This window comes from Urocitellus parryii, chromosome 3 (assembly GCF_045843805.1).
Source record: "Urocitellus parryii isolate mUroPar1 chromosome 3, mUroPar1.hap1, whole genome shotgun sequence".
In the NCBI taxonomy this organism is placed as follows: Eukaryota; Metazoa; Chordata; class Mammalia; order Rodentia; family Sciuridae; genus Urocitellus; species Urocitellus parryii.
The window spans coordinates 16,339,566-16,353,420 of NC_135533.1; the positions used below are offsets into that span (position 1 = coordinate 16,339,566).

A 13,855-nucleotide genomic window follows, 5' to 3' on the forward strand; every position below is an offset into this window, starting at 1 on the left:
CTTTCCTTTTTCTATCCTCCCTTTCTTCTCTTCATTCCCCTTTGTCTAATCCACTGAACTTCTATTCTTAAAAAAGTAATTATATCATGCTGAATGTCAGCTCTGATAGGGTAGCCATGCTTTGTCATTCCTGCTCAATTCCCAGGAAGCAGCATCATCCCAATAGATGGCTTCACAAATGGCACCTCCCCAGGATATGCAGTGAGCAACTCACCAGCCTTCATTAGTACCCTTCCCTGGAAAGAATAATTTGAGATAATTAGGTTCCCACTAACACAAATTGAAAATTAGCAAAACCAAAACAGTGCTGCTGTTCACATCTTTTAGAGAAATTTTAGGTTAAGGAAAAATAATCTCTCAATGTTTTTATTTTTACATTTCTGAAAGGTGTTAACAACCTTGTATCATATGCATAGTAAGCGAAGCTGAGATTGAGATGTGCACTCTAGCACAGCAAAGGTAGGAAGGAGTAATTAACACCAACAATTCACACTGCTCAGGGAATCCAAAACTGAAAAATTAATTTTCTAGCAAGTTGGTTGGAAATGTTCTATAAATTGGTTGGTCATTAAAATGATTCTTATGTTACTTATTAAACATAAAAGATTATTGAAATAATCCCAAACACACTTGGGAGCAAGGCCCAGCATGGGGAGAAAGAAAATGATCCAATTTTGTTAGCATTATGTCTCTAAATCTGTTTGTATTTGACAGGGAGCAAAATATGTCCTGTGGTGAAACTGGAGGACTGCTGGTAATAATTATGAGTAAAATGTTATTCCTAAAATTATAGCAGGCACATGATAAAGCAGAACTTTTAAATTGCAGGTTTGGATGATACTTGGAACAAAAGACCTGCATTGGCCTCTGTAGCAACTGGCATAACAATGTGATAATTACAAACTACGCTTTAACCTTCACACCATCAAGTGCAATTTAATGAATAGATTAACAAAGAGCAAAAAAGAAAGGCACTCACATTTATCAAGGTCTATTTTGTGCCACATACCATGCTAGATACATAACTACTCCCGTTTCACTTTATTCACATAATCATCCCGGAAGGTAGACGTCCCTTCTGGTTTATACACTGCATTTCTGCAAGATTGTAAGTGTTCATGATCATACAGTTAGAACATCCAAGTTAGTTCTGACTCAAATGTCATGCTTTTTCTACCACAGGAGGATGACTCTTAAATACAGTAGATATGATACAAATTCAGGAATATTTTAGGAAAGAGCAAGCATGATATTCACTAACAGAACAGAATTACAACCGACCAACTCTGCTTAACTGATCAAATATTATTTGCTCTGAGGTTCATAAAGTGAGGCATCCCACGTAATTTTAAAGCTCTTTTGGTATTGAGTAATGAAAAGATCATTTATTTCTTTTTGCACAGTTCCCTGTAAGAGATTATTTCCAAACTGCCTTTTGCCTTTCTTCCTGATCATCTTGTTTTTAAATATATATATTTTTAAGTTGTAGTCAGACACAATACCTTTATTTTATTTTTATGTGGTGCTGAGGATCAAACCCTGTGCCTCGCACATGCTAAGTGAAAGCTCTACCACTGAACCACAACCCAACCCCCTGATCATCTTGATACATGTCATAGTTATTTAACACACTCCAAAAACTTTCATGTGACAGAAAAAGGTTTGGTTTAAATTGACATAGACATGGAGATTGGAAAATTCTCAAAGTAAACTATAGTCTTACTAACTTGGTACAGTTTTATGTAAGACTTGTATATATATATGACTTGTATATATTCCCAGTAACTGTTAGAAAAAAATGAAATCATGCTTTGCCAATACTACCCAATTTTTATATTATGCAGACAATAATAATCTGTGCAAATAGTAAAAATTAAGGTTACATTGCAGATGCTGATTGTTAGCTTTCCTGTATGCGTTTTCATACATTAGGCAATGTTAATAAAGTTATAAATACCATTCATTAAGTGCCTATCACACACCAGGCACTATGATGTGCTCCTGGACCATTGCATTTAACACTGGCAACCAGTTTGGGAACTAGGCATCTTATCTCTATATTAAAGGGAAGGGAGACTGAAGTTAATGAAATTAAGAAACTTGTCCAGAATTGCACATTAGACTAGCATCTCACTTCGCTGTTCAACCTTTGTTTATCTGTGAACAAAGCTCATTATTTTAACAACTTTTCTACATTTTTATAAGTAAATATTATTTTAGAAAATTTCTGCATTTTAATTTTTTAATATTGTGAAATTTTTATTATTTTCATTTTTTTCTCTCTATCTCTACAGGGAACCAAAGTCCTGCAGATGTTCATGTGGTATCTGAATCCACGGCAAGTTTTTGACCTTTCGCAGGAAGGGCCAAAAGATGCGTAAGTCTGGAATATCCTCCAGGATCCAAATGTATTGTAGGCAAGATAGAACTTTCTGATTTGAGGGTCAAGCTCCATTACCTGATTACCTTGTGAAACATTTTTTGACCATCTCTTCTCTACTCTCTCACCTGTACTTTCTTACCTTTAAAATGTTATCTGGTGGTCTCTTTTATTCTTTCTTGTGTTACTTTCTTTCAAAACATAAAATGGATGGAGTTGAAGAATATCATGCAAAACAAAATAAGCCAAGCTCAAAAAACCAGAGGACGAATGTTTTCTCTGATAAGTGGATACTAATCCATATGGAGAGGGTATGAGCTGAGTGGAGGAACTTTGGATGGGCAAAAGGGGAGATGAGAAAGGGGGGAAAGGAGTAGGAAAGACTGTGGAATGGGATGAACAGTATTACCCTAAGTACATGTATGATTGCCCAAATGGTGTGACTCTACTTCATGCACAACCAGAGAAGTAAAAAATTCTGCTCCATTTGTGTCAATGAATTGAAGAGCTTTCTACTGTCATGTATAACTGATTAGAACTAATAAATAAATAAATAAACATACTTCTCAATTGCTGACTCATCGAGCACTTCCAATGTATTTGCTGCTCATGTGTGTTGTGTGCTACTGTAGATTATTCATAGCAAGTTGTGAACTGAGAAAGGACCTCTTATTTTTTTATTTATGCATGTACAACTTTGGAGATGCACACTACTGGCAATGTGGGTTGACCTCTGGGGAGCAGAGCCATATTTATTTGTGAATATTTGATTTAGAGGGCTTGCGAGTGTGTATATGTGTGTGTTTGAGAGATTGATTGATTGATGATTTTAACTGTGGGCTCTACACCAACATGGGAAAAACATTTAAATTCCTACTCAATCCATTTTTCGAGTTTCTCAAAAATCTCATTCTCTGTTTTTGCTAGAATGTTGAAAATTAGGTGTACATGAAGTTGATTGAATGTCCATGGTGGAAAAGAGCAGGATCACTTTTGCTATTTTGTACTTCCTGTTTTAAAGCCACCTACTAAGAGAGTTCTGATCTTATCTTATTAAACATTAAAACATAAAGGATACGAGTTTTTTAAATAAGTAGCAATATCAGAAGCAAAGAGATGTCAACTCAGATGATCTCTACAGAAATACTATTCCTGCATGAACGGATAGATTATATATTTTAAACATGCAGGAGAACATGAATTATGAAACTTAAATTTGTCATTCCCCAAATCTTTGCCTTTCTTTGCCACTAGAGTTTGCTCTAAGCCTTTTGTATTTTTTCCTGTATTTGATTGTGCTAAGGCGAATCTGCTACGCTGGCTTGTGTCTTTTTATCTGTTGACATTTAATAAAATTTTATCACTTTAGTGAGACCTCAGGTAGATACTTTATAGGTCACCGTAGAAAGGAAGAAAGGACAGGAAATATTTTCAGAAAAAGAAAACATCCTTTTTACTTCAACAGGTGATGTTTTCTAGAGCAGACCCAGTAACAGCTTCACTTAAGTAGCAGATGATCACCAGGGGCAGCCTCTCTACATCTTCTTGATTGCCATCTGGTAGGAGAACACAATCTGTCCTCAGCAGGCAGGGTCAACAGTACAGGAAAATCAATAAATCTTCCCCTCTTGGGCTGTGAGTGTAAGTAGGGCTGTGAGTGAGTCCACTGAGTGATAGACTTGTAGGTATGGTTATAACAATAGTGGATAAAATCTCCATTTCTCTAAAAAAAAAAAAGTTCTAGAATTAAGAGTGGGAATACAGATTTAAAACTAAGTAATTCCAGGAAAAGCTAATATAATAATAAGAAGACATATAAGGGGTATTGTTTATCAATTAATGATGGTTTTCTTTAAGAAAGGAGAAGAGTGAATGATAGGAAAAGAAAAAGAGAAAAAGTCAAGAACTAAAGAGAAAAAAATAAATACGAGTTGATATAATAAAGGGAAGCATGAGAAATAAGAACCTAGGGACACGCCCAAATCCCATTCAGTATTGCCCATTTAAAATTCTGTTGGCTTCAACCTGTGGTCCAGTTGCTGGACGAGTTCTCCTGTGGTTACTTGGACCTGTTTTAAGGGTATTGTCATCCTCAGGATGGCACATTTTTCCCAGGGGATGCCACCTCCCCGATCATGTCCTGTGTTTTCTCTTTGCTACCCACAGTACTTGTTCTTTTGTTTACTTTTTCTTCTGTTTGCTCTTCAGGCTTGAGCTCTACAGGAAGGTACCTAATCTGAGAATTCTGGCCTGCGGTGGGGATGGAACGGTAGGTCCTTGAAAGAGAATCTGGTTCTCTCCCTTCTTTCCTCTTGTTTTCCATGTGACTGTTTTCTGTCTTTGTTTCTGGTCTTCCCAACCCCATAAAGTGAACGTGTCTCTCCTGTGAATTGTAGCCCCAAGGCTTAGAAGAGACTATGCTATTGTCCTCATGGCTGCCTACTCGACCTTTCTAAAGTCTCTTTACTCATCACATACACTATACCTGTCCCTCAAGGTGAGGATACAGGCATATCAGTGAAATGAAGAATGGAGACAGTTAAATTCATTTAAAAATACAAATATTTATTCACACTTATTATAGTTAATAGTTTTTTAAAAAAAAACTAACATCAAAATTCAAAATTGTACATATTAGTCAGGTGGTGTTTAGATACATGTATTCATTGTATAATGTTTAAATCAGGTTACACATACATATCCCTTCAAACAGTTATCATTCTTTTTATGGTGAAAATATTAAATCCCTTCTAAAGTTTTGAAACATACAGTACCTCATGGCTATCTTCATTCACTCTGCTGTGCAGTAGCATGCCAGAATTTCTTGCTCCTAACTGTGACTTAGTTCCCAGTGATCCCTCTTTCTCCATCCATTCCTTCGCATCCCTTCCTTCCCCTCTTACTACCAGAGTTCTACTCTCATATTATGAGATAACCTGGTTTTGATTCCACTTACAAGTGAGATCATGTGGTCCTCATCTTTCATATAATATAAAAATCTCCAGCTCTAGAAAACATCATCTATTTAAGTGCTGCAAATGACAGGATCTCCATGTCTGGAGAGTGTTGCATGGTATATACTTACAGTATTTTCTTTATCCATTCATCAGTTGATGGACTTAGCTTGTTTCCATCCCTTTGCTATTTTGAATAGTTTTCCAGTGAATTTTCCTGCTGAGGCCCATACTGATTATATTCCTTTGGATAAATACTCACAAGTAGAATTGCTGAGTCACAGGGTAGTTTTTAATTTGTTGGGGAGCTTCCATGTTGTTTTCCACAGCGTTTGTTTTATTCAGCTTTTCTGTCGTTGAGACCAAAAGACCTGCATGAACAATTTTAGAGCAGGAAAAGTTTATTTGGTGCCCATGGTTTCAGAGGTCTCAGTTCATAGTCAGCTAACTCCATTCCTCTGGGTCCAAGGTGAGGAAGAACATCATGGTGGAAGGTGGGTGTGGTGGGGGAAAGCAATTGAGGATATGGCACCAAGAGACAGAGAGAGAGCTCCACTCACCAGAGATAAAATGTGAATTCCAAATGTACATCCCCAGTGTCCTATCATCTCCAAACATACCTTGTCTTCCTACAGTTACCATCCGGTTAATCCATACTAGTGGATTAATCCGTGGATTAAATTACAACTCTACTAATCTAATGATATCACCTCTTGGATCTTCTGTTTTGTCACACATGAGCTTTTGGGGAACACCTCATATCTAAATCATAACAGTGGCTATTCCTGTTGACCACAGTGTCCTAGGGTTTTATCCACATCCTTGCTAACATTTGTTATCTTTTTTTTTATAATGGCCATTTTTACTGGGGCCATTTTATTGTAGCTTTGGTTTACATTTCCCTGGTAATTAATGATGTTGAAAATTTTTTTATGATCATTAGTGTGTCTTCTTTTTAGAAATGTTTATTTAGGTTTAATACCTGTTTTTTAATTGAGGTATTTCTCTTCTTTCTGTTGAGTGTTCTTATTTCTTACATGTTCTGGATATGAACCCCTCACGTCAGATGTATGGTCCGCACACACTTTCTCCCATTCTATCATCTGTCTCTTTACTATGCTGTTTCTTTTGCTGTGCGGAAGCTTTTAAGTTCAATGGAATACCTGACTATTTTCACTTTTTCTTTTAATGCTTTTGGGATCCTGTTCAAAAAATAAGCTTGCCCATTCCAACATCCTGAAGTGTTTTCTTTACACTTGTAGTAGTTTCCTATTTCCAGGTCTTACATTTTAGTCTTTAATCCATTTTTACTTTAATATTTGAAATGGGTGGGAAGTGGGGGTCTAGTTGGATTCTCTCAGCACCCTTTAAAGAAAAGACCATACTTTCACTAAAGTGTATTCTTAGAACACTTTGGGTTTTCTTTTGAGGTTATTTGGTCATAGAGGTGTGCATTTACTTCTAGGCTCTCTGTTCATCCCTTTGGTCTGCCTGATTTTATGCCAGTGCCAACCTGTTTTGATTACTAAAGCCTTATAGAGTGATGCTTCCTGCTTCATTCTTTTTGTTCATGATGTCTTTGACTATCTGTGTTTTTTTAAAGGTTTCTTACAAATTTTAGGATTTTATATCTAGTTCTGTGAAAAATGTCAGTGATTTTGGTAAGGGTTCCATTACATCTGTAGATTGCTTTGGGTATTAGTGTGGACATGGTAACAATATTGCTTCTTCTAATCCATGAACTGACAGTGTATTTCTACGTTTTAATGTTCTCTCCAGTTCTTTTCATCACTGTTTTATACTTTCATTGTAGATGTCTTCACCTGAGTGGTTAAATGTATTCTTAGGTATTTTTTTTTAATCTATTATGAATGGTATTGCCTTCTTGATTTCTGTTTCAGATAATTCACTAGTAGTGATTTTTATGTGTTGATTTTAAATCCTGCTACTTTGCCATCTTTGTTTATTAATTCTAATAATTTTTTATGGAGTCTTTGGGTTATATCATGTCATCTACATACAATGATAATTCAGCTCCCTCTTTTACCATTTATATACCCTCCACTTCTTTCTTTTGCCTAATTTCTCTGAATAGGACTTGAAGACTATGTTTAGTAAAAGTGTTGAAAATGGGCATCCTTGTCTTTTTCTCAGATTTTTTAAAAAAGAGACTTTTAGTTTTTCTTTAGTCATTATAATGTTAATTGTTGGTTTATTATAAACTGCCTTTATGATGTTTAGATACATTCCTTCTATATCTAAGTTGTTCTGCATTTTTAGCATGAAGAAATGTTGAATTTTATTAAATTTCTCTTCTGCCTGTTTTGGGATGATCTTAACTTTTTGTCTTTCATTCTGTGGAAATGATTTACCACACTTTTGAATTTGCATAAATTGAACCATCCATGCATCCCTGGGGTAGATCTCAGTTGATGGTATAGAAGAATATTCTTTTTAATGTGCTGTTGAATTCAGTTTACTTGTATTTTGGGGATTTTTCCATTTATGTTCATCAAAGAGATTGGCGTGTAGTTTTCTTCATTCGTTATTTCTTGTCTGGTTTTGGTATTGGAATAATGCTGGCCTCATAGAATATGTTTGGAAGAATTCCTTCCTCTTTGACTTTTTGGAATAATTTAAGAGAAATTGGTATTTGTTCTTTAAATGTTTGGTATAGCTCAGTAGTAAAGCCCTCTGATCCTGGGCTTTTCTTTGGTGGGAAATTTTTTCTTACTGATTCAATATAATTACTTGTTCAGGTCTGTTCAGGTTTTAAATTTCTTTATGATTCACTCTTGATAGGGTATATGTTTCCAGGAATGTCTTCATTTTTCCAGGTTATCAAATTTATTCATGCATATTTGTTCATAAAACTTTAATGATCCTCTTTGTTTCTTGGTGTAAATTGTTGAGTCTCATTTTGATGTGTCTTTTCTCTCTTTTTTTTTGGTACAGCTAAAGGTTTGTCAATTTTGTGTAGCTTCTCTAAGAACCAGATCTTTGTACATTGATCTTTTATATTTTATTTTTTGTAATCTTTATTTATTTCTGCTCTGATCTTTATTATTGACTTCTACTAATTCCAGATTTTTTCAATAGATTGAATACAGCAATAGAATAAATACAGCAATAGATTGTTTGTTTTAGATCTTCCTGCTTCTTTGATGGAAATATTTGTTGCTATAAGATTTTGCTATATCCCATAGATTTTGTTCTGTTGTATATCCATTTTCATTTGTCTTCAGTTTCCTTCTTGATTTATTCCTTGATCCATTGGTTGTTCACGATTAAGTTGTCTCATTTCCTATTTGTATGATTTGCATTTTTTTCTTTTAATCAATTTTTAGTTGTATTGAACTGTTGCATAAAGGATACTTAATATAACATCATTCTTTTTTAAAATTTGTTAAGACTTGTGACCTATATTGTGTGATCTATCATGGAGAATGCTCTACATGCTATAAGAAGGCTAGGTTTTCTGGAGGTATGGATGGAATTTTCTGTAGATGTCTGCTAGGTCCATGTGGACTAGGGTGCAATTTAACTCTGCCATTTCTTTATTGATTTTCTGTCCAGATAATCTGTCTATTGATGAAAGGGTAATTAATTAATCTCCCCTACTGTTACTGTGTTAGAGTCTCTTTCTCCTTTTAGGTCTAATAACAGTTGCATAATATATTTGGATTCTCCAATATTGGGTGTATGTGTTTAGAATTTTTTTTGTTGCTAAATTAACCCCTTATACAATGACCTTCTTTGTCTTTTTAGTGCTTTTGATTTAAAATCTATTTTATCTGATGTAAGTATGGCTACTTCTCGCTTTCGGATTCCATTTGCCTGAAATATCTTATTCTATCCCTTTACTTTTAGTCCATGCATGTCCTAAGAGGTGAATTAAGTTTCTTATAAGCAACATATAGTTTTTTTTAAAATTTATCCATTTACTGTGACTTTATTTAGAAATTTTAATCCATTTACACTTAAAATAATTATCAGTAGGTAAAGGTTTATTATTATTATTTATTATTATTATTATTTTGGTGGTGCTGGGGGTTGAACCCAGAGCCTCTGATATGCTAGGCAAGAATTCTACAACTGAACTATACTCCCACCCTAAAGAAAGTTCTTAATATAGTTGTTTTATAACTTATTTCCTAATTTTATTATAATTCTTTTTTTCTCACTCTCTTACAATCTCCTTTTGTGGTTAAATGATTTACTTTAGTAGTTAATTTTAATTGCTCACATATTATTTTTTGTCTATAGCAAATTTTTTGATTGTGGTTACAATGAGGCTTACAGAAGCATCTTTTGATTATAAAAGCTATTTTGAAATAGCTGTTAAATAACAACTTAATGTAATCATAAAGATAAGAAAGAAACAAAATATATACTAATTAAAAACACCACACTTGCACTCCTCACATTTTGTGGTTTTTGTATCCCATTTTACAACTTTCTGTATTGTCTCTCTCTTAACATATTAATGTGGTTACTGTTATTTTTAATTGTCTTGTCTTTTAGTCTTCATATTAAAACATGAGTACTTTACTCACCATTCTTACAATATTAGAGCATTCTGAATTTGTCTATATTGTTATTTTTTTCAGTGAGTTTTCTACCTTTCAAAATTTTATCCTTACTAACACCTCTTTGAAGAACTCCCTTTAGCTTTTCTTGTAGACAGACAGACCTGGTGGAGATATGAGATATATTCCCTCAGCCTTATTTTTTTTTTCTTCTGAAAATGTCTTCGTCTCTTCTTTACTTCTGAAGAATAGCTTTGCTGGGTAAAATTTTCTTGGCTGAAATTTGTTTGTTTATTTTTTTTAATTTTTTTATTGGTTGTTCAAAACATTACAAAGCTCTTGACATATCGTATTTCATACATTAGATTCAAGTGGGTTATGAACTCCCATTTTTACCCCAAATACAGATTGCAGAATCACATCGGTTATACATCAAAGATTAACATTAAACAGAGACATGAGGTGGGAGGAAAAGGGAGAGAAAAGGGAAATTGCATGGAAATGGAGGGAGACCCTCATTGTTATACAAAATTACATATAAGAGGATGTGAGGGGAATGGGATAATAAACAAGGAGAGAAATGAATTACAGTAGATGGGGTAGAGAGAGAAGATGGGAGGGGAGGGGAGGGAGTATAGTAGAGGATAGGAAAGGTAGCAGAATACAACAGTTACTAATATGGATGTTTATTTATTTTTAATAATATTTTGTTGAAGGTAGATACCTTTATTTTATTTTATATTTATTTGTTGCTGAGGATCGAACCCAGTGCCTCACACGTGCGAGGCAAGCGCTCTGCCACTGAGCCACAATCCCAGCCCCATGTTTGATTGTTTTTATGTTTTCCTCTTTAGTACTGTACAAACCTATGCCAGGTCTCCTGGCTTTTAAGATTCCTGCTGAGGAGTCTGCTACCAGGAGAATTGAGACACACTTCAGGGTTATTTATTTCTTTTCTCTTGCTGCCTTGAGAATCTTCTCTTTATCTTTTAAGTTTGAGAGTTTGATTATAATATTGTCTTGGGATTGACTTGGATGAATTGAGTCTGACTGGATATTTGTATCTTAGTCCAAGTGTGAGAAGTTTTCATCATCTCCTCTTTGAATAAGCTTTCTACCCTTTGGCAGTCTCAGATTCCTCTTGAACTCCAATAACCCAAATATTTGCTCTTTCATTGCTGTCTCAAAGTTCACATAGGCATTTTTCATTTCCCTTTCTTATTTTTTTTCTCTTCTAACCACGTATTTTCAAGTAGACTGTCTTTGAATTCAATGATTCTTTCTTCAGTTTGTTCTATCATGCTATTGATAAAGCCATTGTGATGCCATTGTTTTTTAAATTTCACTTAGTGTATTTTTCATTTCACAGATTTCTGTTTGTTTAAATTTTTTTTCTATCTGTTATATTGTTCTGTTGGGTATGGAATTACTTCTTTGTCTTTTCTTGGAGCTTGTTAAGTCTCCTTGAATCAGCCATTTAAAATTCTGAATCTAAGTGTTCACCCACGCTGGTGACTCTCTGTTTAGTTTCTGGTGTCTTATTTTCACCATTATATTAGATCATGTGTTCTTGAAAACTCTTAATGCGTGGTGTGTGGTGCCACCTGGGCATTGAAGATTAGATAGAGATTCCAGCCTTTGAAATCTGGCATTGTTTTTGTCTTTACAGAAATTCTAAGTAGGCTCCTTATTCTCTCTGAGCCTGTAGTCTCCTGTGTTATCTCAGCACTTAGATGGCACCCTAAGCCCAGGATCTTTTCGAGTATGCTGTTGGTATATTGTCATTGTTTCAACACTAGAGGGAGAACCACGTCCAGGTTTGTTCCAAATCCACGGTTGATATGTTGTTTAGCATAAACCATCAGATTACAGAAGAAGGTAGCCCATCCCCCCAAGCCTTTCCCTAGGACTGGGGTAGTCCTGGGTGATTTATCCACAGTGCTTGACAGAGAACAGCCCCAGGCTCCCATGCCATACCCATGGCATGCTGACCCTGACAGAAGTCTAATGGACTGGGGCTGTGTGTCTCTGTCAGCACCAGTGCTGTTCCAGAGGTGCTCTCTCTGCCATCATTGGCAAGGGAATAGGGGTTGTTAATATTTGCCCATTGTTAGGTTTCACCAGCCTGACATTTTCCAAGGCAAAGTATCAGGAGAGCTACCCTGTCCTACCCTCTAGCATATGGAGTCTTTTTCCACACGGTGCTGCCCACGATTGGGGTAGTACTGGTGAAGGCAGGCTCTTGGCTACCAGAGATATTGCTCAGAGGTGCGCACTTAGGTGCAAGGTCCTGTAAACTCAGGAGGGCACCCAGGACCATACTGCAATGGGGCAGTGATAGAGGCCAAAACATGAGATTGTTCTATGAGGGCATGGGTCTCTGCCTAGTTCTGAGACAGATCTAGAGGCTTTATCTGTGAGCAGTGGCCTAGGGACAACTGGAATGCCTGAGTTTTGAGATTGGGTAGTGGAAACAGTCCCCTGGCCACTAAGGCAGATGCTAAGCTGGGTCACACCTGAATCTCACTGCATAGTCTTGGTGGGGGGTTACCCCAGCATAATCCACATCTGACAATGATGCAGGACAAAACTAGAATCTGTTCTACTGGCTTGTAGTTCTCTATCTGATGTCAGGTTATGTCTAGAGGCTCCATTTGCAAACTTGAGTCTGGTTATGGGTCCTTTGGTTTCTGCCTGGTACTGGATCTCACCAAGGTGGGCCTAGCACTGAGCTCCAAGACAAAGTCCTGTGCTGGCATTTGTGCCCTGCCAGCAGGTGGTGTCTTGCTTCACTCTCTGCTGGGAAGAGGGGTGACAGAGGCAGTTAGCTGCTTAGCTGATGCAGTTCATTTGGCTCAATTTGAGGGTATTGATCTGGGAGAGTGGTTGTGGGGCTCTATCTAGCTGTGGTGGGCCTGGAACTGGGTTTCAAGTCTAAGGTATGGGCTTAATTCCCTTTCCTTCCCCGAAGTGGGAAGTGCATTTTTATATGCTTCTTGGAGTTATGCAAGAGGTGATATGGGTAACTCCTTTCTTCTTTCATCAATGAATGTTTTGTTTTTATTTTACTAAAACCAGGCACTATAGTCTCTCATCTGAATTCTTAGCTCCCATGAAGGTAGTTCAGTGCATAAATAACAATTGGCATGTTTGCAGGAGCCCATCACTGGAGGATCTTAGCTGCCATCTTACTCGGCCTCTCTCTGTTCATTTGTAATGATTAGTCAAGTGAGCAAAAAGAAATATATGAATATACTTGAATTATTGCCTTTTTTCTAGTGGCAATAAAATTAAATAACCAAAACACAAAATCTCCCCTTTAATTTCCTCACATAGCACAGAAACACATAATACAGCTTCTTGAATGCAACTGGAGCAAAATAGAACACCATTGGTCCCTCAATATACTTGGTGAAGAGGAAACATTTTTTTTTTCAGTTGGGAAAATGGTATTTACCATTCTTCAGGGTCATAATACAAATTTTTTACCTCATGAAATTTATTGTAAAGTCTTACAGCTAGAAGAAAATCCTAATGACATTCAGTCTGGTGTTTTCCAAAATGTATTTGGTCATGGAATTTTATTCCCCAGAATGCTAGTTAAATTTCAGTTGGTTCTAGTGTTCTACTGATATATTTATGCTAGTGTAGGGGTAGCAAGGATGTGATCTCTCTCCTTCCCATCATATTTTTTTTTTTACAAGCAGGCACTCCTGTAACAAAATGCAGGTTAACAAGAATATAAGCATAAAAATTATTTAATCAAAGCTTTATGTGACAAAAGAACCTTTAGTTGAAGGTCCAAAGTCCTAGGGAAAATAATTTGCTTTTATGCTTAGTTTTGATGAAGAATGGACAGCTGGGTAGAAATGTGAATGGACATGAAGGGTCTGATCTGAAGGAGGAGCCCATCGAGGGCTGCATGCTCAGATACTTCTTGGATTCTTTGTGTAGAGTTCCTTCCTCCCAGGTATAGGGCAGAACCTCTTGGG

The 13,855-nt window shown here is 36.1% G+C and overlaps 1 protein-coding gene across 2 annotated transcripts in view; it reads left to right on the forward strand.

The window, feature by feature from the left end:
• The window catches only part of Dgki (diacylglycerol kinase iota), a 414,620-nt gene that overhangs the window by 220,533 nt on the left and 180,232 nt on the right, over window positions 1–13,855 (forward strand). For both annotated transcript variants that reach the window (XM_026398565.1, XM_026398566.1), the window contains exons 11-12: window positions 2,295–2,377; window positions 4,589–4,649. In XM_026398565.1, coding sequence (XP_026254350.1) covers window positions 2,295–2,377; window positions 4,589–4,649 — 144 coding nt within the window. The remainder of the gene's footprint in view (window positions 1–2,294; window positions 2,378–4,588; window positions 4,650–13,855) is intronic.